At 41.7% G+C, this 26,667-nt stretch overlaps 1 protein-coding gene across 3 annotated transcripts; it reads left to right on the top strand.

Moving 5' to 3' along the window:
* Positions 1-655: 655 nt before the first annotated feature.
* Positions 656-26,667, top strand: UBAP1 (ubiquitin associated protein 1; the record flags this gene model as incomplete). 3 transcript variants are annotated; one of them, XM_084239004.1, is made up of 6 exons in its annotated part: positions 656-689; positions 10,590-10,714; positions 15,981-16,919; positions 25,041-25,223; positions 25,928-26,029; positions 26,527-26,667. In XM_084239004.1, the coding sequence occupies 6 exons, from the start codon at positions 656-658 to the stop codon at positions 26,665-26,667; spliced, it is 1,524 nt and encodes a 507-aa protein (XP_084095130.1). The 3 variants fall into 3 exon arrangements, with proteins under 3 accessions (XP_084095130.1, XP_084095132.1, XP_084095131.1); XM_084239006.1 differs by lacking the exon at positions 15,981-16,919; XM_084239005.1 differs by lacking the exon at positions 25,041-25,223.

Raw genomic sequence — 26,667 nt, 5'->3', positions numbered from 1 at the left:
AGTTAACTAGCCAGTGCCTTTTTGTGAGTAATGGAAATAGAATGATAATTGTTTACCTTTGTCACTTTATTAATGATACTTGTTGGCTGGTAGGCCTCAATGTGGGGAGACGTACACTTCTGGGCTCATTGGACATTGGGACAAATATGTGCCTCTTGCTGATGTTATGGTCTGACATTCTATCAAATGTGGGACAGATAAGTTGGGATGTAAAATGAACTAGGGGAATGCCTATGAAAACAGCTGCGGGTAAGTTGGGGTCAGGAATGGTCTGTTAAAAGTAGTTTGTTTTGGCCCTCCCTGGTGTCACAAGGGGTTTAGTCTCAGCACTATGAAGCTTATTGGCATCCACTTTGATCCTGCCCAGGGAGCTGACCCACATGGCATAGCAGACCTCTCCTGTTTCGTCCGCTGCTCCCCTCAGCAGTGTATTTCAGTCACTCTGCCTGTTCTGCTCCCTACTCAGTCTTTGGTGAATCCTCTCACCCGCCGCACTTCTGGCCTACACCTCAGCTCTTGTATGCATAAATAAAAAACAAAACCTTTGGTCTTTCGGTTTCTTTTTTGTAGTTTGTTTTCTTATAACTTATATTTGCTTATGTCCTCTCAGTTATTTGTTTCTGTTTCTAAGAAATGTTTCTTTTTCAGGTTCTAAATGGCTTCTAAGAAGTTGGGTGCAGATTTTCATGGTAAGTAGAGCATTAGATATCATGGTTTGATTGTTGAATTTGAAATCACTTAGCATGAAGTAAGTGCTCCTTTTTGTTTATTTAAATGAACAGTTTGAGAAGAAAAAGTTGTTCAGTAATGCATCATATATACTCCAAAGGACTGTAAATAACATTAATATTGAGGGATTTCTTTACATGGATTAAACTTTAGAGTCTTTGTTGTGACTATATTTGAAACTAGTGGGTAAGGGCCTCTGCCTCATTTTGTTGTTGTTCAGCAGTATTTTGAAGTAGTTGCTATTTCCTTTCTTGATGCCCGGTCATAGGTCTGGTGTGAAAAATTCTAAACCTTTAACATTCATTATCTCTATTTGGGGAGGAATGGAGGTACCTAAAATGTTAAAACATTAGACCCTCTTATCTTACTGAAGATAAGAATTAAAACATGAGGAATATCCAGATGACATTGTTTTTAAAATGATTTTCCATTTAAAAAATCATGTCATTGTTAGAATGCTTATTTAGACCGCATGGCAGTGTGTTGCTATATTCTGATCTGAGTGGTTGCTTGATAGTGTCACTCAGCTGAGTCAGGGTGGGTTTAACTTGTTTGTGCTTTATACAGTAGCTTTAAACTTTTAAGTTGCCATTGTCCAAAAAAGAAAAAAAACAAATCCATGTATGCAACTGCTTATGTTTTGTTAAATCCCTTTTGAGTTAAATCTATCATCTCTGGCATTTGCAATCTATATAACACATCAGGCATCAGATCTTCTGGGTAAGCTATCTCCAACTGAGGTTTAATGATTATTATAGTTTCAAAGTATTAAAATGATAGAGAGGCAGATCTCAAGTTGCCTCTGTATCACTTTTTCAAGGGACAAGAGAGAACAGATACAAGGATAGAGGAAAAGCCTAAAGGAGAGAAAATAGCAAAAATGAAAAATTTAAGTATATAATCTTATTTTTAATGATAAGCTTTCTATCTTAAATCATTGGGAACTCCTTTTTGATTGGAGTGAAAATAAGTTGGACTCCAGGTTATTATGTGATCTGGTTAAATAGTCCAGAGAGATTACAATACTGATGTTATCTAAACAATTAAGATTTGATTTTTAGAAATTCTTCCATTTCTTTACTTCCTAAGCAAACTTTTATTAAGTGAGATATTTCTCTGAGTAAAGTTTGAGAGAAACATTTTCTCTTTTTGCCTTCTTTCACTTTAAAAGAACTCTATTTGCTAAGTTTCTACTTGAATTACAGTGGCTTTTGTTGGGGTTTTAGATTACAGGATCTGATATTTTGGTGTTATAGAATTAAAGGAATAGACAAGAAAGGGGTAAGTGGAGAATATTTAATAGGCAATCTTGTAGGCATGCATGTGAATCCCTGGTGTTTCAAGGCTGAAACTAGAAAGCCAGGAAACTAAGGCCACAATTTCCTCCACTTCTCAGGCTATATAGTCTTTCCTTACTGCTTTCTATGGGGGTGCTCCATTTTTATTCATCTGTTTATAGACTTGCTTTCTTGGCCTACTTGTATAGAGGCACAGGCCAAAAATGGTCACCCTGGTTATGCTGATGCTTACTAGTCTATGGTCATTTTATATGGCTAGCATCTATTATACTTAGGAATTTAGGAAAAAATACGTATAATAGATGCTAGCTAGTTTTGGTTTTTTTTTTTGTTAAAGATTTATTTTATTTTTATGCATACAAGAGCTGGGGTACAGGCCAGAGGTGCGGGGTGGGGGGCGGGGTGTGGGGTGAGAGGATTCACCAGAGAGAGTGGGGAACAGAACAAGCAGAGTGACTGAAATATACCGCTGAGGGGAGCAGTGGGCGAGTCAGGAGAGGTCTGCTGTGCCATGTGGGTTGCTCCCTGGCCAGGGATCAAACTTGTGCTTGCGGTGGCTGTGGTTAGCTTCATAGGTTGTGTCTTAACCCCTTGCGCCACCAGGGAGGCCCTAGTTTTTGTATCTGTTGGTCAACAAGGAAGTATATGATGACACAGCCTAGTTTATGACCCTGTGAATTCCTTCTCCCTAAGTTAGGTGGTTTGTTGGGATTAGGGGATGTGTGTAATTCTTTTAGGGCATTTGGGGTGTGAACAGGGAAGTAACACTTATGACTGGATATTAAAATGCCTCTTTTTCTATTTAATTATTTGGGCTGACTAGGTCTTATACTGTGCTCTCTTACGATTAGTATTTAATTTACCTTCATGTTCGTTCTTTTCAACTGAAGTTGAATTGATACTACTGTCATTAATGACCACCTATCTCTAACAGAATAAGAGATATAAAGTTACTTTTCAAAGATGTTTAAAAATAATGTCCTATGTATACTGCCAACTCTTGGCTCAGTTTAAATCAGGCTTTTCTTGGAGTTTGTCCCTTTAAAAAGGTCAGTCCTTTTCAGTTAACTCATTTTCCATTTGTTTCATCTAAGAAAAAGTTTATTTTTCAGAAATGATTTTTTTTTTTAAAGATTTTATTTATTTTTGCATAGAAGAACTGGAGTATAGGCCAGAGGTGCGGGGGATAAGAGGATTCACCAGAGACAGAGTAGGAAGCAGAACAGGCAGATCTACTGAAATACCCTGCTGAGGGGAGCAGCGGGCGAGACAGGAGAGGTCTGCTGTGCCGCATGTGGGATAGCTCCCTGATGGGGATGGAATTCAGGCTGCCAACTCAGGCTGCCGTGGATGGTGGTCTCAGTGATAGTGCTGAGATGTAACCCCTAGGCCACCAGGGAGGCCTTTAAAGGACTTAAAAAAATGTTTCAACAAGTAAACTCATTACTCTTTATAATAACTGAAAAAATGCTTTGAAACTCTAGGAAAAAATAAGTATAATAGAACTTTTTTTTTTAAAGATGTATTTATGTGTAGAAGAACTGGGGTGTAGGCCAGAGGTGTGAGGGGTGAGCAGATTCACCAGAGATAGAGTGGGGAGCAGAACAGGCAGATTTACTGAAATACATTGCGAGGGGAGCAGTGGGTAAGACAGGAGAGGTCTGTTGTGCCATAGGTGGGTTAGCTCCCTGGCTGGGGGTCCAATGTCGGCCTTAATGGTGGTAGAGCTGAAACAACCCCTAGGCCACCAGGGAGGCCTAATAGAACATTTTAATGTTTTTTTTTTCTTTAAATATTTAAAATTTTATTTACCTTATAATTTTATTTAAAATGTATTTGTCTTAAAATTTTTTCTTCTACTTAAAACTTTTTTTTAGTAATAGGATTTAGTAAAACTAAACACCCTTCTTTGACAAGCCAAGCTACTCCACTTGTGAGCATTCATTTAACCTTTAAAGAGGTTCATTTTGCCTTTGGTTTAATTTCTACTAAGAAACTGAAATACTTTTTCTGCCAAGTAATAGAAAAAGGTGTTTTATTTTAGATGTTTTAATAGTTGATCTGTTAATGCTTTATAGTGTAATGTAGAGAAGTTGACCATCATTTTATCAGCATTTTCCTGTATGTAATATGCCACCTATTTCATCCCTCCTCACTTTTCACAATTTTCTCTTCATCTTCTGTTTTCAGTATTTTGACTATGATGTGCTTTGGCATGATCTTTTTTTTTTTTTTTTTTTGGTATCCACTTTGGAGTTACTGATATTTCTGTGGGTTGATGTTTACCACTTACGGAAAATTCCCAGCCGTTATCACTTCTCTCTTGTCTTATTCTGCCCCACTCTGTTATCCTGTTCTTAATTCATATGTGTTAGACTGATATTCCAGAGATCTCTTAAGATGCTATATTATTTGTTTTCCACTTTTTTCTCTTTGTGTTTCAATTTGGTTAGTTTCTTTTGACCTAACTTCAAGTTGTCTGACTCTGATCTAGTCTTGTCTTCTGATTAGCATAGTTTGGTTTGGGAAGTATCAAAAAATTTTTTTTTTCTGATACTGCATTTTTCATTTCTAGTAGTTCCATTTTTCTTTTTTTCCATCTCTGTTGAAATTCCCATCTGTTCACACATCCTTACCTTTCAGTAGATCCTTTAATATACACTTATTATAGTTATTTTAAAGTTTTCTGAAAATTCTGGTATGTTGGCTATCCTTTGGTTTGAGTTTGAGTACTGATTCCTCTCTGATGATGGATTACATCTTGCTTGTGTGCCTTATTTTTGCCAGATGTTGGGTACTAAAAAACTGATTTTTGTAGTCAGTCTTGTTTTGTTGTGATTTCTTCACATTTCTTTTATGAGATATCCATATAGCTATATATTAGTGTATGTCTGTTTACTTAATGTTGCAAGTGTTACTTGACCTAAGGATTTTATTTTATTTTTTAAAGATTTATTTATGCATATAAGAACTGGGGTACATTCTTTATGCATATAAGAACTGGGGTACACAGGTGTTGGGGGATGAGAAGATTCACTAGAGACAGAGTGGGGAACAGAACAGTTGGATCGACTGATATACACTGCTGAGGGGAGCAGCGAGTGAGTCAGGAGAGGTCTGCTGCGCCATGGGAGTAGCTTTCTGGCCGGGGATAGAACTTGTGCTGCAGTGGCTGCGGATGGCCTCATAGGTTGCGTCTTAACCCCTGCCCCTCCAGGGAGGCCCAGAATTAGAGTTTTTCACTTAAAAGTTTTATCTGTGCTATTCTTTTTCAGAAATTTCAGTTTGCAGCCTTAATTTGAATTCACGTTAAAACCTGAATTAAAACAAACCTGAATAAGCAGTAAGCACAATGCAGTTGCTATCCTTTGGTAGGAATCTTTCTCTTCTTTGGGAATTGTCCCCTTTTTTCAGAAAAACAGGCATAAGCATATGCATAAGCATAAGCATAAAATCATAAGCATATCAGCAGTTTAGAAGGAAAAAACAGAATGAAGCCTTCCCATAATTTATTGAGTCATTACACGTTCATCCCAGCCTCTTCCACCATGGCATACCATAAAGGGATGTGCACAGTCTGACTTCAAGGAACAACCACAGTTGTCAGAGATGCACTTACTTTCTTTTTTTTTTAAATTGAATTTAGGAAGGTGAAATATTTTCAGTAATTAAGACTGAAATTAAAAAGTATTTGAATTGAACCAAACAGTTGTTAGCTACACTGCTTAATTCTCTTTGTTCTCATTGACTCTATTTAAAAAATAAAATGTGTAGAGAACCGAGAGGTCAATGTCTTCAAATATTTCACTATTAGATAAAAATGAGTATTTTTTATTTTATTTTATTTTATTTTTTTAATAATTTTTTTTTTAAAGATTTATTTATTTATACAAGCACTGGGTACAGTCAGAAGCATGGGAGGGTAAGAGAATTCACCAGAGCCAGAGCAGGGACTAGAACAGGGAGAGTGACGAAATACACTGCTGAGGGGAGCAGCAAGTGACAGGAGAGGTCTGCCGCGCAATGTGGGACCCTCGCTGGTGGCCGGGGATCAAACCGGCGCTGCAGAGGCTGCAGGCAGCTTCACAGCCCAGTGCTCAACCGCTGCGCCACCAGGGGAGGCCCAAAAATGAGTATTTTTGAAGGCATAATTATATTTGCAAAATAGACTCCTGGCAGCGTCATTAACTCTCCTTATAATGATAGTCTCTGTCCTTTATAAGTTTTTTTGCTGTTGCCATCTCTGTACTTTTTAGTCCTTTATTCCTAGTACCTCCTCCCAGTAATTATTCAGCTGCTCATTTCCCGAACTAAGAAGGGAAACATAGTTTAAAGAACTAAGAAGGTTAGGGGATGTGCTAAATCACCTTGGCATTTGACTTTATTAGTAAAATGAAATGGCTTTTAAAAGCAGATATGTGTAGTCGGTGCTAATGAAGGGGACAAAACAGTTGTTTAGAGATGATCTACCTGATACTGTTGTCTCTAAGCCAGGTCCCAGTTCCATATTTAGAACAGAAGTCTTTAGTATTCACAACATTGTCATAGTTGCCTGACTGAATGGTTGGCAGGAAACCACAATACCTTTCTTGGTATTCTTATTCAGCTCATATATCTGAAGAACAGTACCTTTTTTGTAGATACTTCCCCCCTCTCCATTTCCTAGCTACAAGTTAATGGTGGAAATAGTTATTTGAGAGAATTTTAGTATTCTAAAATAGTTTTTTTTTTTTAAAGATTTATTTATTTATGTACGCAAGAGCTGGGGCACAGGCCAGAGGTGTGGGGGGTAAGAAGATTCACCAGAGGGCCTCCCCCGTGGCGCAGCGGTTGAGCGCTGGGTTGCGAGGCTGCCCGCGGCCTCTGCAGCGCCGGTTCGATCCCCAATCCCCGGCTGCTCCCCCGCCACCGGAGGAGGGTCCCACATGGCGCGCAGACCTCTCCTGCCGCCCGCTGCTCCCCTCAGCAGTGTACTTCGGTCCTTCTGCCTGCTCTGCTCCCCGCTCTGGCTCTGGCGAATTCTCTCACCCTCCCGTGCTTCTGACTGTACCCAGTGCTTGTATAAATAAATAAAATAAAATAAAAATAAATCTTAAAAAAAAAAAAAAAAAAAAAAAAGAAGATTCACCAGAGATGGAGTGGGGAGCAGAACAGGCAGACTGACCGAAGTACACTGCTGAGGGGAGCAGCGGGCGAGTCAGGAGAGGTCTGCTGCTCCATGTGGGCAGCTCCCTGGCCGGGGATCGAACTTATATCACAGAGGCTGCAAACAGCTTCATAGGTTGCGTCCTAACTGGTTGCACCACCAGGGAGGGAGGCCTGTATTCTAAAATAGTTTTAAAGTGAGTAGGTTTTCTTACATTTGGTATTATCTGCTTATAAGTAGAAAGTATTTTTTAAATAAGTGTGTATTATAATTAATGGTCCTACTTTGAATGAAAACCTAAAATTTTTTTAAACAAGAATTTTGTGGTTGTGACTGCAAATCCTTCAATGCTTCTTAGAAAATGCTAATTTTAGCTTTGCTTTTAATTTGTGATGGTACCAGCTAATGTTAGAATCTTTCATTAACATTTGAGAATCTGTTTTTGTGGAAGACAGATACATTTTATTTTTTAATTTAAAATAACCTTGCTTTTAATTTTTATGAAGTATTTTGTAAGTGCCCGAAGGTTTTTATGTTGTAACCAGCAGTTTTGTTGGCAATCTGTGTTGGTTACCTGATACTTTTTTTTTTTTTTTTTTTGGTATCTGGTACATTTTTGTGATTCTGTCTAGAATATTAGAAATGTGTTTACATCTTGCAGGAGTGCTCTGTTAAATCATTTTCATGATTAGCTTTGTATTTTATCAGTTGTAATTATTGATGTGAATTAGTGTGGGGGAGTGAGAGTTAAAAGAAGTATAAGACCATGTGTTCGTTATTCTTCACTTTTGAACAAATCTCATCTGCCAGACATTCTGCTGAATTTGGGGGAGGTAGATAAGAAACAGTTATTCCTTATTAAGGCAATTCTTGCTCAGACTCTCTAGGGGGATGGAAGTAGGAAGAAACAAACTATTGACAGTACAAGTGGTAAGTCCCATGGCAGTGGTATGACAAGGGAGTCATTCTTAAACTCATTCTTGAAGGATTAGAAATAGTATATCAGGCAAATCAGGCATTGCCAGCTGAGAAAATAGTGCATATTAAAGGTATGGCTAATGTGGAAATAATTATGTTAATGTTAATTATGGTTATCAGGAAAATTATTAAATTGAACTCAGTTGTAGATTTAATTTGCTAATTGAAAGGTACTTAAAATGTTTCAATTCTGTCCAGAAGTTAATAGGGAAAAGAGAAGCCTCATTTCAAGAGTGGGAGCAGAGGAGTCCTCATGGAGATTTTCGAGTGTGGAGAACAGTGCTTGCCTCAGGAAATGGGAATGATGGCAAAATCACAAATAAATCTAGATTTTGATAAGTCTTGAAATCTACAGAAAGGGAGAGTTCTCTTCATGGAAATAGTGTAATTGCCTTACTCTGCCCATGAGCACTCAAAAACATTAACAGTAGTCTGAGGATCAGAGTAAGCCTATTTTAGTAGCTGCTAATATTCAAAAAGCAAAATTCACTTTTATTAACTGTGTTTCATTGACCATGAAATAAACCTGATCCAAAAAAGAAACCATGGTCCAGTTTGGAGTCATGGCCAGTGAAAGTTACAACCAGTAGGCATCTCATTTTGTTTGCCTCTATAAACTGATGATGATGATTTCTTCATTGTTCAGTTATGATAGGCAGAGAACCCTTAAGTAGTTCAGTTGTGTGTAACTTGTCTCCTGATAATCCTATTGCCAAGGTCTCGCCTGGCTTGCGTTTTTTTTTTTTTTTTTTGTGAATACAGTACTACTTGAGTGTTGGCTCCAGAATGTAGTCTAAAAAAATCTAGAGTATTAGTTGTACTAATTAAAAAATGTTTGATTCTAAAGTAGAGAAATCCTAATCAAGGGGTTCTTTTATGGAGATTCTGTCATCACTTAAGCAGTATTTATTAAGCTCTGATCATGTGCCAGGCAATGCTGTAGGTTTTGAGACTACATCAGAGCATAAAATAAATATTTGCCCACAAGGAACTTACAGTCTGTTGGGCAAGACAGTCAGTAAATGTAATTAATAGGTGAATTATAGAATATGTTAGAAGGTAATCAGTGCTATGGGGGAAAACAGATGGTAACATGAATTAACTGTTTTGAAGGGGGTAGTAATTTTAAATAGATTGGTCAAGGTGTAAGCTTCATTGAGAAAGTGACTTCAGCACAGACTTGATGAAGTTGTAAAGAAATATGATGGGGGTTAAAGACGCAACCCGTGAAGCTGTCTGCAGCCACTGCAGCAAAAGTTTGATCCCCAGCCAGCCAGGGAGGTGACACACAAGGTGCAGCAGACCTCTCCTGACTCGCCCGCTGCTCCCCTCAGCAGTGTACTTCCGTCAGTCTGCCTGTTCTCTTCCCCACTCTGTCTCTGGTGAATCCTCTCACCCCCCCCCCACACCTCTGGCCTGTACCCCAGCTCTTGTATGCATAAATAAATAAAAATTAAAAAAATAAATGTGATGGGATTATTTGAAGGAAAAATGTTCTTGATAGAGGGAGCAGCCAGATATAGAATTTTTTTTTTTTTTTTTAAAGATTTCTTTATTTATTTATACAAGCACTGGGTACAGTCAGAAGCGCTGGAGGGTGAGAGAATTCACCAGAGCCAAAGCGGGGAACAGAACAGGCAGACTGACGAAATACACTGCTGAGGGGAGCAGCGGGCGCGGCAGGAGAGGTCTGTCACGCCATGTGGGACCCTCTCCGGGGGCGGGGATCGAACCGGCGCTGCAGAGGCTGCGGGCAGCTTTGCAGCCCAGCGCTCAACCGCTGCGCCACCAGGGGAGGCCCAGATATAGAATTTTTTTTAAAGATTTATTTATTTATGCATACAAGAACTGGGGTACAGGCCAGAGGTGCGGCGGGGTGAGAGGATTCACCAGAGGCAGAGTGGGGAGCAGAACAGGCGGATTGACTGAAATACACTGCTGAGGGGAGTAGCGGGCAAGTCAAGAAAGGTCTGCTGCACCATGTGGGTAGCTCCCTGGGGATTGAACTTGTGCTGCAGTGGCTGCGGATAGCTTCATAGGTTGCATCTTAACTCCTTGCACCACCATAGTGGCCCCAGGTATAGAATTTTTGAGGTGGGCTTGACCACAATCTTGGTTGAGAAACAGAATCACTGATTTAGTGAGTTTAGTCAGAAAGTGATAGGAGTTGAGGGCAAAAAGGTGTTGGGGAGGCCTTTTAGGTCTGTGAGTACTTAGGTATTTTGATTTTATGTTTAAAATTTAATTGAAATTAAACCCTAATAAGATCAAGTAGAATTTCCTCCTAGAGATGTAGGATCAGGAGAAGGTAAGCAGTCAGGAAAGGAACTCTGTCTTAGGATAGCATAAATTAATGTGTATCTACTGGGCATAAGATTAAAGCAAAACAAAGTAATAAAGTTCTTTGCTGATATTTTCTACTTTATTTTTGATTGTAGGGACTTTCAGTTACCTTGATGATGTCCCATTTAAGATAGGAGACAAATTCAAAACACCAGCTAAAGTTGGTCTACCTATTGGCTTCTCCTTGCCTGATTGTTTGCAGGTTGTCAGAGAAGTACAGGTAAGTGGTGATTTTTAGTTAAAGTTTAGTGTATTTAAAAATTTAAAGAGTAAGAATTTGATGTATAGTTAAATAGAAAAAAAATTTTGATATCTGTCAGTATTTCTTTTTAAAATATTTTCTGTCAGTATTTCTTATCTCTAGATACTGCTTGGCTCACTCTGTGTCTTTATGTTCCCGTGTCTCTGCCCCCCCATATTTATATGTGTTTTCTATCTAGTACTGATTTTATATAATCTGTTAGATTATATATTCCTGGGATTCTGTGCTTTATCCAAAACAAATCCCCATTGCCATCTGGTTTGCTTATTCACTTCTTTCTCTCTTTCCTCATTTTCTCAGTCACTCAAGTTAGGTAATAATTTTCTTTCTGCCATGTCTCACCTTTGCCATTCAATTTATCCTTACCTTATTTTTTTTACCTGAGCTATTGCAGTAGCCCCTTTGCTTACAGCATTTTCTTTCGATTTTCCATAGTTTCTAGAATAATCTTAAAGTTTTAATTGCCACATCCATGGTAACAATACTTAGTGATTCACCAAAACTGTTGAATCAAGACTAGACAGAAGGTCATGGCAAAGCACTAAGCTCATCATCATCTCTATATTCCCACCAAACTAGGTTACTAGCAGTTTGTTGAACATAATGTATATGTTACCTGTCTATACCATGCTTTTTCTATTATCTCCACTTGGAATATTCTTCTCTTATAGTGCTAAAAACTGCCTATTAAAAAATCCCTTTATTCTTCTGGACTACTTGAATGCCATCTCCTCAATAGCTTCTTTCTCAACCCACTCATCTTTAAAGCTCAGTTCTCTATAAATGTATAGAATTACTTCTCCCCCTAACCTCCCAATTTCAGTATTTATTAATCAGTATGAACCCTAACATAATACACCAACATGACTACATGCATTTAAGAGGGGAATATTTTCTGGTTAAATTGAAAATTGTGCATGACTTCTGGAAGACCATTTTAAGTATCTCTATGGTGAAATATTTCATTTAGCAGTCTGAATCTTCTTTCTTCAGTTTGCTGTAATCTACATTCACTGAGTAGAGCTTGTATTGATCATTGGGTCCCAGTTTGTTTTGGGATTCTAGGTCATTCTTTCTGTCCCAACTGACACCTGGATTGAACAGTGCTAGGCGCGTGACATAGAGCACTGCTCCAGTACCTCTGGCTCCAATAAGTACAAAGAGGGGTCAAGCAAGGATGATTCTTGGCCTGACTGAGGAGCATGGTTTTGGGAGAGGCTTTGGACCAGGAAGAAGACAGAACAAATCTGCAAGGCCCGGTACTGTCTCTCAAGAATTACATCTTGAAGGCAGCAAGTCACCCTGTTATGTGACTTCCTTTCTTCAGTACACATTTATTGAATGCCTGCTTTTGAGCAGTGCTCCGCTAGAGCTAAGGATAATGCCTTAAATGCTGTTTCTAAGGAGCTTATGGCTTAGAGGAGTTACATAAAAAAATCAGAAAAGCACACTACTCAGGCACTTCTTCCTGTGACTTAAGGTGTTTAAATAGAACTTTCTGGCAGAGAAGTTTTGTTTCTGGGAGATTCACTAAGGATTACCATGCTACTCTAAAAAATAGTCTTTGTTTTATCTTCCAGTCTGTATACAATGAGTAATCTTAGTGGGAGAACCTCAGTTCTCAGTGGGGGGCGGGGTACAGTTGTGTGCAGTAAACACTATTCATTTCATTTATTATTAAAGCTGATAATAGGAATTCCCTTAGGCTGAGTATCTCAGGGACCCACTTAGAGTATAAAATGAGATGATAAATCCCTATTTCACATTACTTGAAAGGCTCAGACCTCACTGTTGTCCATATGGAACATTTTTCTAATAACCACTTTATTGAGATATGATTCATATAAAATCACTCTTTTAGGTTGTATATTTAGTGGGTATATTCACAGAATTGTCTATAACCATCATATCTATCTAATTCCATAGCATCTTCATCACCTCCAAAAGAAACCCAGTTTCCCCTCTCCCTGGCCTCCGGCATCCACTAAATCTGTTTTCTGCTTCTATGGATTTATCTATTCTGGACACACCATATAAATGGAATAATTTAATATATAGTCTTTTATGACTGCATTATTTCACTTAGAGTAATGTTTTCAAGGTTTATCCATGTTGTGTGGATGATTAGTACTTCATTTTTTATGATGGAATAATATCCCATTGTATTGATATACCACAATTTGTTTATTCATCAGTTGGTGGACATTTTGGTAGTTTCCAAATGGGGGTGGGTTCCAGTAAGTACTGAGTATTATGAATAATGCTACTGTGAACATTTGTATACAGGTTTTATGTGGAATATGATATCAGTTTTCTTGTATATAAAATAAGGAGTAGAATTGCTCTGTCATATGGTAACTATGTTTAATCCTTTGAGGAATTGCTAGACTGTTTTCCAGTGTGACTGGGCCATCTTACAGCCCAATCTGTGCTGCATGAAGGTTCCACATCCTTGCCAACTTTTGTTAACTATCTTTTTGATGATTTAGTCAACCCTTGAACAATGTAGGGATGACCCCTGCTGTGTTGAAAATCCCATTATTAGTTAGCCCTCCTTATATGCAGGTCCACATCCTTGAATTCAACCAACCAACTTCTGAACTTGGTTGAACCCCTGAATGCTAACTAGTGGATAGGAAAAAAAAAAAATTGCCTGTAAGTGCTTTCAAACAGTTCAGACCTGTGGTGTTCAAGGGTCATCTGTGTGGGTATGCAGTGGTTTTTTTTGTGGTTTTGTTGTGCAATTTCCTGATTCCTAATGACGTTGACTACAATATATTTTTTATTATTGATTCTTTTGTAGAGACATTAATGGGCCAGAAGAGATACAGATTTCCCTTATGAAGTTTGATCTTGTTCTGTTTGCCTGGTGACTGTTCTTAATTGGTGACAACAAATGTTTCTTTATGTGCAGGATCCTGTTAGCAGTATGATTAAAAACAGCTGCATCTTTCTTTCACAGCATTCACTGATTCATTGTTTCATTCAGAAAACTTGTTTAGAATCGCAAATTGATGCTGTTTTAGGCTTTGCTGGGAATTTTCTGTTTATTTGATCAGTGTGAAGCACTATATTCATAGCACTCACTCATAACAAGAGGCGATCAAGGCTCTGAGTGCCATTTCTTTGTGGGACAGTTGAAGTCATTTTGTTCTCTAATTGCACATCGCTTTCTTAAGCTTTGCCTGGGGTCTCCATAGGGGATTGGGCCTGTGGTGTTGGTGCTGGTTCCCTCCCTATCCAGAGATGACTCAGACCTAGAGTCCTAGACAGATAGCCTGAAGCTTCATTTAATTTCGTCACATTTGTCTATGCATGGTGGTAAAGCTCAACTTTTCTGCTAAAAACTCATCAAAGCGAGCCAGCCATATATAACACTTTCACTCAGGGCCCAAAAAACGTTGATTATGGTGGTGGTGGCCATGGTATTGGAGGGTGTTTCTAGAGGAGAAATTGGTGTCACTCATTCATAGACTGGAATTGACATGTAATAGCTACGTGATCTTACACAGATTTCTTAATCTCTCCAAGCCTTCATTTCCTCTTCATCTGTAAATGGGGGTAACTTTTAAATGTTGTTGTAGGGTAAGGAAAAATGTCAGGCTTTTCTGCCCTCCCGCCATCAGGATAGATGATGGATCCTTGTGGTCCTGAATGCATGCCTGATGGCGGGCACCTGGAATAGGGTGTGGACCTAGGTAGATGGGATTCACCTGGGCTGAGACTGGGCTTTTTAAGGGCGGCGTCACGGGGACGCCAGCAGCAGCAGAAGCCGAGAGAGAAGCAAAGAGCAGAGAAGCAGAGAGAACGCCAGAGAGCCCAGATAGAGTGAGGACTTGCTGGGGGCTGGGAGGCCTGCCAGCCTCCTGGCCCCCCAGCATCCCTGCTTGCCATATGCCTGGTAAACCCCAATAAAAGCCTGCAAAAGGCCACTGAGGACTCTGACTCCTCCTTTACCCGGTCTGCTGGATCAGAAAACCTGCACTGTTGCCTGTCCTGGCCCTATAGTTGTTATAAGGATGAAATAAAATAATGCATATATAACGCTTACTTTGGTTATTGGTGCTCCATAAATGTTAGATGCTGTTATTTATTACTGTACATTTAGCACACAATTTTTTGACTGTTTCTGCCTTTTTTTTTTTTTTTAAATGTTCCAGTATTCTGCTTTGCTTTGGTAATTAAAAACCCAAAGCTTAATAAAGTCTTATTTATTTTTCTAACTTCCAGTTGTCCTTGAGAGTAAAACTTCAGAAACCTGTGTTTATAGGCAGTGGGAAGTTGATTACAGCCTGTTTTTTTGCGAGGAAACCAAATGCAAAATGGGATTTCCTCCACAGTTAGTAGCCCAGTGCTGTTTCTCACTGTTCCCATTAATGATAGAAAGGAGTACCGTGAACCCCAGAGCTTTTTCTGGAACCCAGAGGCTGGCTTGATATATAAATGAACTTCATTGTGTGCATTTTTAGGCTTCTCTTGTGTTGTTTGACGCTGATAAGCTTTGGGGATGACCAGAGGCACTTGATTGTGTTTCTCCTACTCTAAACATTTGGTAAGCCTCTGTCATCTCGTTTCCACCCTTTTTAAACTCCACCTGTGTCTCCAGCCTTGCACAGTACATACAGATGTTGTGTAGCTTTGGTGCTTTAGGGTGAATGCTAAAATCTCCTGTCTTAGGTGAATTTTATGTAATAGGGGGTATCTTTTCAAATGTGTAAGTGAAATTTTTGTAAATTGATATATTTTTTTTAGGTATTGTAAAAGAACTATGAAATGAATCCCATAGTCGTGCTACCTGGGTTCAAATTCAGGTTCTATCACTTACCAGCTTTATGACCTTGAGTATAATAGCCCTTGTAAAGTGAGGATAACAAAAGCACCTACTTTAAAGGGTTGTTGAAAATCTAGAGACTTAATACATAAAAAGTGCCTTAGACTCACAAAAGGCACCTTACTAGTACTCCTTAAATGTTAGGAACTGTTGTCTGTTTAGAGCTTTGTGCTAGATGATGGAGACCCTAAGAGGGTCTTTATAAAGCCTTGTTGCTGTCCCAAAGAGGCTTGTGATATTTTGGGGGAGTATTTAGAGGAAGATTAAAGCTAAATCAAATGTGGTCACTTTAATGCTGCCTTGCCCAGTTTTCTTGTGCCAGCATCGAGTGAGGTAGGTGGGGAAAGGCAGCCACTTGGACTCATACCTCCCTTTTCTGCTATATCTTTGCAGTATGATTTCTCCTTGGAAAAGAAAACCATTGAGTGGGCTGAAGATATTAAGAAAATTCAAGAAGCCCAGCGGGAAGCAGAACGCAGGGCTGAGGAAGCAGAAGCTAAAGTGAATTCTAAGAGTGGCCCCGAGGGTGACAGCAAAATGAGCTTCTCCAAGACTCACAGTACCGCCACAATGCCACCTCCTATTAACCCCATCCTTGCCAGCTTACAGCACAACAGCATCCTCACCCCAACTCGGGTCAGCAGCAGTGCCACCAAACAGAAAGTTCTCAGCCCACCCCACACAAAGGCAGATTTTAATCCTGCTGACTTTGAGTGTGAAGAAGACCCATTTGATAATCTGGAATTAAAAACTATTGATGAGAAGGAGGAACTGAGAAATATTCTTGTAGGAACCACTGGACCCATTATGGCTCAGTTACTGGACAATAACTTGCCCAGAGGTGGCTCTGGGTCTGTGTTACAGGATGAGGAGGTCTTGGCATCCCTGGAGCGAGCAACCCTAGATTTCAAGCCTCTTCACAAACCCAATGGTTTTATAACTTTACCACAGTTGGGTAACTGTGAAAAGATGTCGCTGTCTTCCAAAGTGTCCCTCCCCCCCATCCCTGCAGTAAGCAATATCAAATCCCTGTCCTTCCCCAAACTTGACTCTGATGACAGCAGTGAGAAGACAGCCAAGCTGGCGAGCACTTTCCATAGCACATCCTGCCTCCGCAATGGCACGTTCCAGAATTCCCTAAAGCCTTCCACCCAAAGCAGTGCCAGTGAGCTCAATGGGCATCATACTCTTGGACTTTCAGCTTTGAACTTGGACAGTGGCACAGAGGTGCCAACCCTGCCCCCTTCTGATCTGATCTCCCAGATGCCTTCCCTCTCTGTCTTGTCTGTATGCACAGAAGAATCATCACCTCCAAATACAGGTCCTACTACGGTAAGCCTTTTAAATCCCCCTAAATTAGCTTCAAATTTCAAATCAGGCATGGTCAAATTGACCTTGCTTCACTAGTAGTATATGTATTGGGTTGTTGGAAAAGTCAGGACCTTTTCCCCCCATGTTTTTCAAAGGTCATTTATTTATATAAAGAACAAAGATCAATCAATGATATGTTGCCCATTTTGTTCGATAACCTTTTGCCATCTTTCAGTGAGCTTCATTGTTCCTCGTTCATAGAAGGACTGTTTTCACTGGCGAAAAACTGAACAGGGTGCTGATTTACAGCCTCAACTGAATTGAATGTAATGCTATGCAGGGCGTTTTTTTTTTTTTTTTTTTTTTTAATAGTGATTTTTTTTTTTTTTTTTTAAGATTTATTTACTTATTGATACAAGCACTGGGTACAGTCAGAGACACGGGAGGGTGAGAGAACTCACCAGAGTCAGAGCGGAGAGTAGAACAGGCAGAGTGACGAAGTACATTGCTGAAGGGAGCAGCGGGCGGCAGGAGAGGTCTGCGCGCCATGTGGGACCCTCACCCGGCGGCTGGGGATCAAACCAGTGCTGCAGAGGCCGCGGGCAGCTTCGCAACCCAGTGCTCAACCGCTGCGCCACCGGGGAGGCCCCATGCAGGGCATTTTGAAGAGAGTGAAATAAGTGGAAGTCTGATGGCACAAGGTCAGGCGAATATGGTGGATGTAGCAACACATCCTGTCCACGCTCCAATAATTTTTGACCGGGTGATCAAACTTGTGTGTGTGGTCTTGCCTTATCGTGATGGAACGCAACGCCTTTATAATTAACAAGCCCTGGACCTTTCTGGATGATGGATTCGTTCAAACTGTTCAGTTGGTGACAGTACACATTCAAATTGTTTGGTTCCTTGGTAGGACCTCGAAAAACACAGCACCTTTAAAATCTCACCGCACTGAGAGCATTACCTTCCTCTGATGAGTGTCTGCTTTCCATGTTGTTTGAGGCGAACCATCAGGTTGGAACCAAGACCATCTGCACACCACATTATTTTGAACAATTCACTTCTCATCCCCAGTTATCAGTCACTGCAAGAAAGGATCGTTTTCCTCACATTTAATGAGCATATTGCAGATGTTTATATGCATCAAATGAACCTCTGTGAGCGCATGAGGAACCCAATAATCGAGCTTGCTTACGTATCCCAGCCTTTTCAGGTGGTTGTGAATGCTTGAATGATGGACGGTCAGTGTTCCTGCAGGCTCTTGTGTAACTTTCGTGGGGTTGACTCAGTCACTGCCTTTATTTTGTCATCAGCCTTGGTGGGCCTCCCTGACCGAGTGTCGTTGAGATCAAAATCACGAGCATGGAATTTTTGAGCAATTGTTGGCACTGGCATTCTTAGAGAGCATTGTAACGGTAAACTTTATACAACTTTCACAAGCTTGATGCACGTTCTTTCCTTTATGGAAGTAAAGCAGTAAAATACGGCCAAAATGGAGAGTTTGGTCTTCCATCTTCAACTTGTAAAATCTCCAAAATTCAACCAAATTGCTCAGTTTATTTTTAGAATGAAGCTAAAACTGTCAACTGTCAAGTGACCAGCTATGACACAGATGTGAATGACTTTAGTACTTCCAAAAATGAACTAGTGCCATCTGTTGCAAAAATGTGTCATGACTTTTCTGACAACCCAGTGGTTCTGGTTTATTTTCCTGAGGACAGGGGTTTTTAGTTTTTCCACTTCACTTGGTTAATACTTGCTCCTATTTTCCCCTTTTAAGGTTGCTTCTTGTTCTTCCTTATATCTTCTATGTCTCCCTTGCTCATTCTCACTGTGGCCCTGAAGTGTGATTCTTTTGTGTACCATGGTTTAGCTGACCTGGGGTTAATGTTTTAGATTGGGCAGTGCCTTAATAACTGGGAGATAATTTGTATTGGGATTCTCAGCAAAAGGTAGAAATGTGTCTTTTTTTTTTTTTAACAGTGTTTTTTTTTTTTTTTTTTTAATTTTCTAGAGGCATGTCTTATTTATTTATTATTTGTTTGTTTGTTTGGTTTATACATGCACTGGGTACAGTCAGAAGCGCGGGAGGGTGAGAGAATTCACCAGAGCCAGAGCAGGGAGCAGAGCAGGCAGAAGGACCGAAGTACACTGCTGAGGGGAGCAGCGGGCGGCAGGAGAGGTCTGCACACCACGTGGGACCCTCCTCAGGTGGCCGGGGAGCAGCCGGGGATCGAACCAGCGCCGCAGAGGCCGCAGGTAGCTTCGCAACCCAGCGCTCAACCGCTGCGCCACCGGGGAGGCCCGAAATGTGTCATTTTTAAATTTGCAGTTTTAGAATTCCTTTTTTCCTCCCTCACAAGAATTGGGCGTTTTCTCCAGGGAGAGGGAGGGGTTGGAACTCAGAGTTGAAAAATAGTTAGAAAAGTTGCAACTTGTGTCTTCATGAAAAAGATCTTAGATTTTGTCACACAAAATTGTAGATACAGTGAGGTTCGTTTATTTGTCAAGAGTAGAGACTAGCTCTTGATGTGGTTGTCTCAGCAGCACAGACTACATCATGGCATTCTACAATAGAAATTACAGAAGTCACAGAACCTTTTGCTCTAGTTTACAGATTTTGTTAAATGGCAGCCATATCAAGAGACTATTTAGAACCCGAAAGGAGACTGATTGTGTTGGTGGGATATCTGTCAGAGAGCATAACAAGTCTTCCGTTAGCTGGTAGAAAGGTGAGTGTTGGCTTGCCTTAGGGATAAGCCATATCGTTCTTGGTAAATGAAATGTGAGTGCTTCCATTGTCAGCTGCCGCTGCCTGTAAACTTCACGGACCTTGGTCCAGATGAACTCAACGTGCATACTGTTCTAGACTTGTCTCCTAGAAATTGGCTTCAGTGCAATTCCTCCTGTGGTCACTTGTTGGGGACTCTCCTCTTCACGACTCACTGTATGCTTTAAAGAAATTATAACCTCTCTAGGAAGTATTAGGGGTCCTCAGGCAACATCCCCCCATTCCCACCCCCACCCATTACTAGTTAGGGTAACTTGGAGACCAGACCCCGTGAGCTCACAGCAGGTCTTTCTCAGACCAGAATACCGCACACCCCCCGTTCCTTGACCCACCTGATTGTGGAGTTTGACTTTTGCCAGCTGGGAAATTTGCTGACTTCCATAGGCAGATACCAATAGCCGGAGTTCTGGTGTTCTTTTAAGGACGTGTTTTAGGATGGAAAGTAGGGGCCAGAGCCTGGTTTCCATCTTGGCCTCTTAGGTTCTGTGCGGCCCACAGTGACCCCCTGATAGTGACTTGGGGCAGGGTGTCCTGAGGGCTGTGGTGGTGAACATTTCACATAGGAATTCTCAGGGGAGGTGTCCTGAAAATTGTTCTTTGTTGACTATTTTAGGCCCAGAGTTTGGGTTTTATTTTTCTGATTTTGATTTTGTTTATATAAGTTAATCTTCGAAATTGAGAAATCCATGGGATCATTTTCAGAAGAACGGTTTTGTGATCTGTTCTTTGTGAGTCCAGCAGAGACCTAACCTTACTGAGAGTGTGTTCCCACTGCCTCTCAGCTCTTCAAGGGACCTTGTTCTGCTCAATGGTTAATGAAGCGCATGCCATTGGGTTCTCTTTCCCCAGGTCTGGATTTAATCCTTACTCTCACAGTTGATTCAAAATATTTCTGCCTTTTCCCTTGCATTCCTGAGTTCTAAATTTTCTGTGGCCAGTAAGCATTAAGAGTAGTGTCAGTTTGCTTTTAAAGTAATTTTTGACATACAGAATCTCTTAGCTATTAGATGTTTGGATCTGTTAATCATTTATGTTGTCCTTGCTTTAATATTTACATAGGCCTTCTCCATCTCTAAATTCTAAAAGTAAATTTTCATAAAGTAATACAAGCAAGAACATTTTAATGCAGTCAAGTAGCATTTAAAGGGCTTATACTGAAAAACAGCTCCCTGCTTATCTTTCCTCAACTCCAGTTTTGCTTCCTGTAGTCAGGCACCTTAACTCTTTAAGCAATTTCTGCTGCGTTATCTGTGTATTTCTAAATAAAATGCTTATATTTGCTTTTTCTAAATTTATCAGTTTAATCTTATTACAGTAGTTGAGGCTTTAACTCTTATAATACCCCTCCTCCTACACCTCGTCCATTATTCTTACATCACACATTTTGGGTAAATTGTTGCTGTTCATATTACTATGATTGGATATAGTCATAGTATGACTAATTTTGTCCACATGCTTCAGATATGCTATCAAAGGCGTAATTGCCAATTTTCCCAAACTAAGTTGATTAACTTAGACCTTTAATATCCAAAATGTCTTAATTTTATCCTCCCTCATAGGTAAATATTGGTTTTGCTGGATTTAGAGTCTTAGCTGTCATTTTCCTTTCAGAATTTTCAAGACATTGCTCCTTCTAAAGTTCCACTAGCATTCTCTAAGCTCCACTAGTTCTAAACTTTCTAGCATTCTAATGCCATTCTGAATCGTTACCACCCCCCTCCCCCAAAGATTTTGTGATTGCTTCATTATTTCTGAGATTTAAAAATTACCAATGATGGGCCTGGTTTGTTCATCATTCTAGGTCCTTCTGGATCCTTTCCAAACTAAGAGCTTGCTCAGTCTTTAAAACCTTTTTTTTTTTTTTTTTTTTTTAAATATTTCTTGGATACTTTTCTGTGTTCTTTTTCTGGAATTCATGTAAACTGGATGCTTCCCCCACCCCCTGGCTGTTCTTAATTTGCCTGTGTTTTACTTTCTGGGATATAGCCTTTATTAGTACATCACCTCATGTATTTTTTTAAGTTTGAATAGCATATATTACAAAAAAGGAAATTATTTATATGATGAAAGATTTCTGAATTTCCGAACTTGAGTGGAAGGGGCAGCTTCACTTGATGCTAATTCAGTTGTGATTTCAGTCCATATACTTTCCAAGGATGTCAACCTCTCTAAGAAGTAATTCTTGTTTCTGGAACTACTTTGGTGCCTGCATATTCTGGGAGAACTTTATCTTCCAATTTGCACACTAACTGGTGCAATCTCTTTACCCTTTCCTTTAGAGCCTAATCTAACAGCTACCACTACTACTGTTGCTAACAGTGCTTTCCTTGAGATTTTTCTGGAAACATAATGCCTCCTTTGGTTACAATTTCAGCTGTACTGCTTTCAGCTTATAAATACTTTGTCAAAGAAGGGGAAAATCTTTCTAAATTCCTCCTGCCCGACTCCCCACCCTACCCTCCTGCTGCTGCTTCACCCCCTTTTTCAGTCTCACCACCTTTTAAATATTTTTATCGTATTTTAAATTTTCAGTTGCTTTTATCTAGTCTCTTTTGATTCGGTATCTTATGTTGGTGACTTTGATTTTTCCCATTTTGAGCAACCCTATAAACAAATATCAAAAGGTGCGATATCTGTGTTGAGGTATCCTTGCTGATTATTTTTTTTTAAAGATTGATTTATTTATACATACAAGAGCTGGGGTACAGGCCAGAGTTGTGGGGGGGGGGAATTCACCAGAGACAGAGTGGGGAGCAGAACAGGCAGATGGACTGAAATATACTGCTGAGGGGTGCCGGAGAGACAGGAGAGGTCTGCTGTGCCATGTGGGTACCTCCCTGGCCAGGAATCGAACTTGTGCTGTGGTGGCTGTGGATTGCTTCATAGGTTGTGCCTTAACCCTTGTGCCACCAGGGAGACCCATCCTTGCTGATTTTTTTTTTTTTTTAAATAGAGGCATGTTTTTAATTTATTTGTTTATACATGCACTGGGTACAGTCAGAAGCATGGGAGGGTGAGAGAATTCACCAGAGCGGGGAGCAGAGCAGGCAGAAGGACCGCGGTACACTGCTGAGGGGAGTGGCGGGCGGCAGGAGAGGTCTGCGCGCCATGCAGGACCCTCCTCTGGTGGCCGGGGATTGAACCGGTGGGCTCAACCGCTGCGCCACCAGGGAGGCCCCTCCTTGCTGATTAGGGACCCACCTCTGGTGGCCAGGGAGCAGCCGGGGATTGAACCGGCGCCGCAGAGGCCGCGGGCAGCTTCACAACCCAGCACTCAACCGCTGAGCCACCCGGGAGGCTCCCTCCTTGCTGATTATTAAGCTTCACTATAGGTTGAAGGTTAGTTGGGGGGAAGTGAGGGCTGTGCTAATTGGCAACATGTGAAGCTCTTAGGGCTATTGGTTTCTCCTGAGGGCTAAGGAAGGTAATTCATGTGTTCCAGCTTGGTTTTTACAGCTCACGCTGCTGTACTGTTTAGTCCTCTGGTGGCTGGTGTAGGTGTGGATGGGGCGGGGAGGGGAATTTTTACCTGAGGGTGTTATTATGGTCACTGACTTTGTGCTGGGTCTTGTCTGAGCAGTACTGCATGCCTGGGAGGCATCTTGAGATGAACCGACTCTCCTGTTCCTGCCTTTTCTCGTAACTAAGTTGCTTCTGACACTTACCATGGCTCCTTTAGCTTTCCATATTTTTGAATGTCTTTGAACTATATTGCCACTACTTTTTCCTTTTTCTTTGACCTTGAAATAACAGTTTAAATTGCTTTATTCCTTAAGTGGGGTTTTTGCTGTGTTAAACCCCCTTTTAGAGTCTTGATAGACCTCCATGTATTCAACTGTTTGTCAGAACCCTGTAAGTGCCAGGCCATGGGGATTCAGAAATGCATTGTGCTAACAAACTCCTAGGGCCTCACAAAAATGCTATATGGCTGTTGTTTTTTTTTTTAAGATTGATTTATTTATACAAGACCCAGGTACAGGCCAGATGTGCGGGAGGGTGAGAGTATTCACCACAGACATAGAAGAGAACAGAACAGGCAGACTGACGAAATACACTGCTGAGGGGAGTAGCGGGCGAGACAGGAGAGGTCTGCTCCATCCTGTGAGACCCTTGCCGGCTGGCTGGATCAAACCGGTGCTGCAGAGGCTGCGGACAGCTTCACAGCACTGTGCTCAACCACCTGCGCCACCAGGCGTTTCTGAACCCAAGTAGTATGCCATGGAGAAAGGGGGGAAGAGACAGGCTTCCCCTGCTAAAGTGCCAGGTAGATATGATCCAGTCTCTGCCTTGTCATGACTCCTGTAACTTAATGACTGGGCTGTGGGTGAGATGGTTAAGTAGAATAGATGGACTGTGAGACCCGTAGCTGACTTAGTGGTTACAGCTATGTAATTTTGCACATGCTTCTGGGACAGCAGGCTCCCTGCCTCCTAACCACCCATCCCCCTAAAAAAAGGAAATAAAGGAAATTCTGTTGAAATATTTTCCTTGGTTCTTGGGAACTGGGCCAAGCTGTAAGACAGCTTGTGACCTTGTTCCCATGTGGCTGGATCCTTTGGCTCGGGAGTGAGCTGATTTCATGCCTTAGGCCTGATTCATTATCAAAAGTGGTGGGAAGTTAAATCATGGGAATCTGTCCACCAATCAGACTGGGGTTAGTAAGGGCTGGTAGCAGGGAGCAGACTGCCTGTAGCCAGTGCAGTAGAGGCAGGGCCCCAGCTGGCCTGGCTAGTAATCCTTCAGTCCCGGCTCTCTAGGATGGCAGTAATAGCTGGAACGGAACACAGTGAGGCCGCGGGCAAAGGTAGACTATCCTCAAAGTTGTGGGTCCTGAGCTAGCTATGTGTGGCAGCATCACTCAGTTTCTCCCCAGTGATCGAAGAAAGGATATTGTTGGGAGAGTCAGCTCCAGAGTGGAAGGTTTTGAGTGAATACTCCCTTCAAGACTCGGAGCTGCAGTGGCCTAGGAGAGGGATAAATGGAGCACTGGAGAGAGATCATGGCAGCTTGCTTGGGCGTCAGTCCAGTGGGCAGTCTCAGAACTTTCTGTAATTCTAGCCCAGGGCATTCATTTGGGCACGGAAGCACATACAGCTCCTATGGTGCTTTCTCATCGGGCAAGGTGGGAACAGGGCGGATGTTTTCCCAGCTTTTTTCTCTGTTGCTTCCCTGTCCCTCTCTTTCTGCTCAGGATGCCTGGCCAGTGGCCTGGCCCTTTCTTCCAGACTGATTGGGGGTTTGATTAGTAGGAGAAATGGCAAGCCCCCGGATTGGACCCCCTCAGTGACAGGTCTTCCGGGGGCCAGGTCTTCTTTCTTCTTGCTTCAATACTCTTGTTTCTCTATCACCAGGTCACACCTCCTAATTTCTCAGTGTCACAAGTGCCCAATAATCCCAGCGGGCCCCAGGCCTATTCTGAACTGCAGACGCTGTCCCCCAGTGAGCGGCATTGTGTGGAGACAGTGGTCAACATGGGCTACTCATATGAGTGTGTCTTGAGAGCCATGAAGAAGAAAGGAGAAAATATCGAGCAGGTGAGTGGTTGGCCAGCAGGGGAGTAGAGGGGGGTTCAGGTAGGAGAGAGGCTCCTTGACCTTTGGAGCTGGGTTAGTGTCTTCTTCTAGCCTAGAGCCCCTCAGACTCATGGCCCCAGCGTCATTTCCTGAGTTTGGGGGTGGGGTGGGGTGGGGGCGACTTACATGCTTTATTGGAGAAATCAGCGGCCTCAGCAGCAGGGCTTCTGCTTTGGGACTACTCTGGGAGCTACGCCGAGGGAAAGCCTGGGTTATCTGCCCCCATTTCTGTTTCTCCTGAGAGGGCACACTAAGCTTGAGGTGTGGTCAGATGTCTCCTTCCAGAAATGTTAAACCTGTCTTAGTTGCCTGGGGAGTTCCAAAAGAGGGCACTGTGGCCCTAAACCTTGGTGGCATTTTCTAAGTTGGGCTGTTTCTTAGGGAAATACCCTGCCCAGGCTGTGGAGCTGATGTTCTGGGAGATAGAAGTGAGCTGTAGCAGGGACTCCTGTGGAGAATGGCTACTCGGAAAGGTGTACCGGTCAATAAAGCAGACAGGCACCGGGGTTCTGTAGTGGACACAGCTCAAGGCACAAAATCAAGTCCCAGCCAGGATTTACTATCTGGGGTGGGGAGGGGAGTTGTTTTACTTGCTGGTCTGTGAGACTCTTGGACAGCAAAGACAGGAGTGGCAGAAGGTGCTCAGACCTCGTTTCTTTTCGTAGATTCTCGACTATCTCTTTGCACACGGACAACTCTGTGAGAAGGGCTTCGATCCTCTTTTAGTGGAAGAGGCTCTGGAAATGCATCAGTGTTCAGAGGAAAAGGTGGGAACATTCGTGCTTTATAGGAAATCTCTAGAAAGGAAGCACAAAGTAATCTGTCCCGGGCCCCCCCTGATCCCACATATCCCCTTCCCAATGTCTGTGGGCAAAGGCAGTAGAAGCACCGAATCTTCCAAGTGTCCAAACAGTTGTTTGGCTAATTTGGGTCTTTTTGGCTTCGATGGAGCGTTAGGTTGAAGACTGACTAGGACCCCAGGGAAGGGAAGGAGAAAGTGACCCGGTCTAAGGAGGCCATGGTTTGGGGTAACTAGGAAGGTTGCTAATGCCTTTGTCTCTGTTCTGGGCTCAGTATCCTGCCGTGGTGGGCGTGTGGATATGGGTGGTGGGACCCAGACGCAGGTCAGCAAGAGTTGGGGCTGAGCATGGCTCCGGGAGAGGGTGCAGACTCCCCCAGGCAGCCCCTGCACAAATATGCCTGCCTTTAGCTGTGCTGTGTGGCTGCACCACCACTTTGATCTATATTCTTTTCTTTCCCTTAGATGATGGAGTTTCTTCAGCTTATGAGCAAATTTAAGGAAATGGGCTTTGAACTGAAAGACATTAAGGAAGTTCTGTTATTACACAACAACGACCAGGACGATGCTTTGGAAGACCTCATGGCTCGGGCAGGAGCCAGCTGA

This window comes from Talpa europaea (assembly GCF_964194135.1).
Source record: "Talpa europaea genome assembly, chromosome: 7".
Classification (NCBI taxonomy): Eukaryota; Metazoa; Chordata; class Mammalia; order Eulipotyphla; family Talpidae; genus Talpa; species Talpa europaea.
The sequence above is the reverse complement of the archived record's forward strand: the minus strand, read 5'-3'. Positions and strand labels throughout refer to the sequence as shown.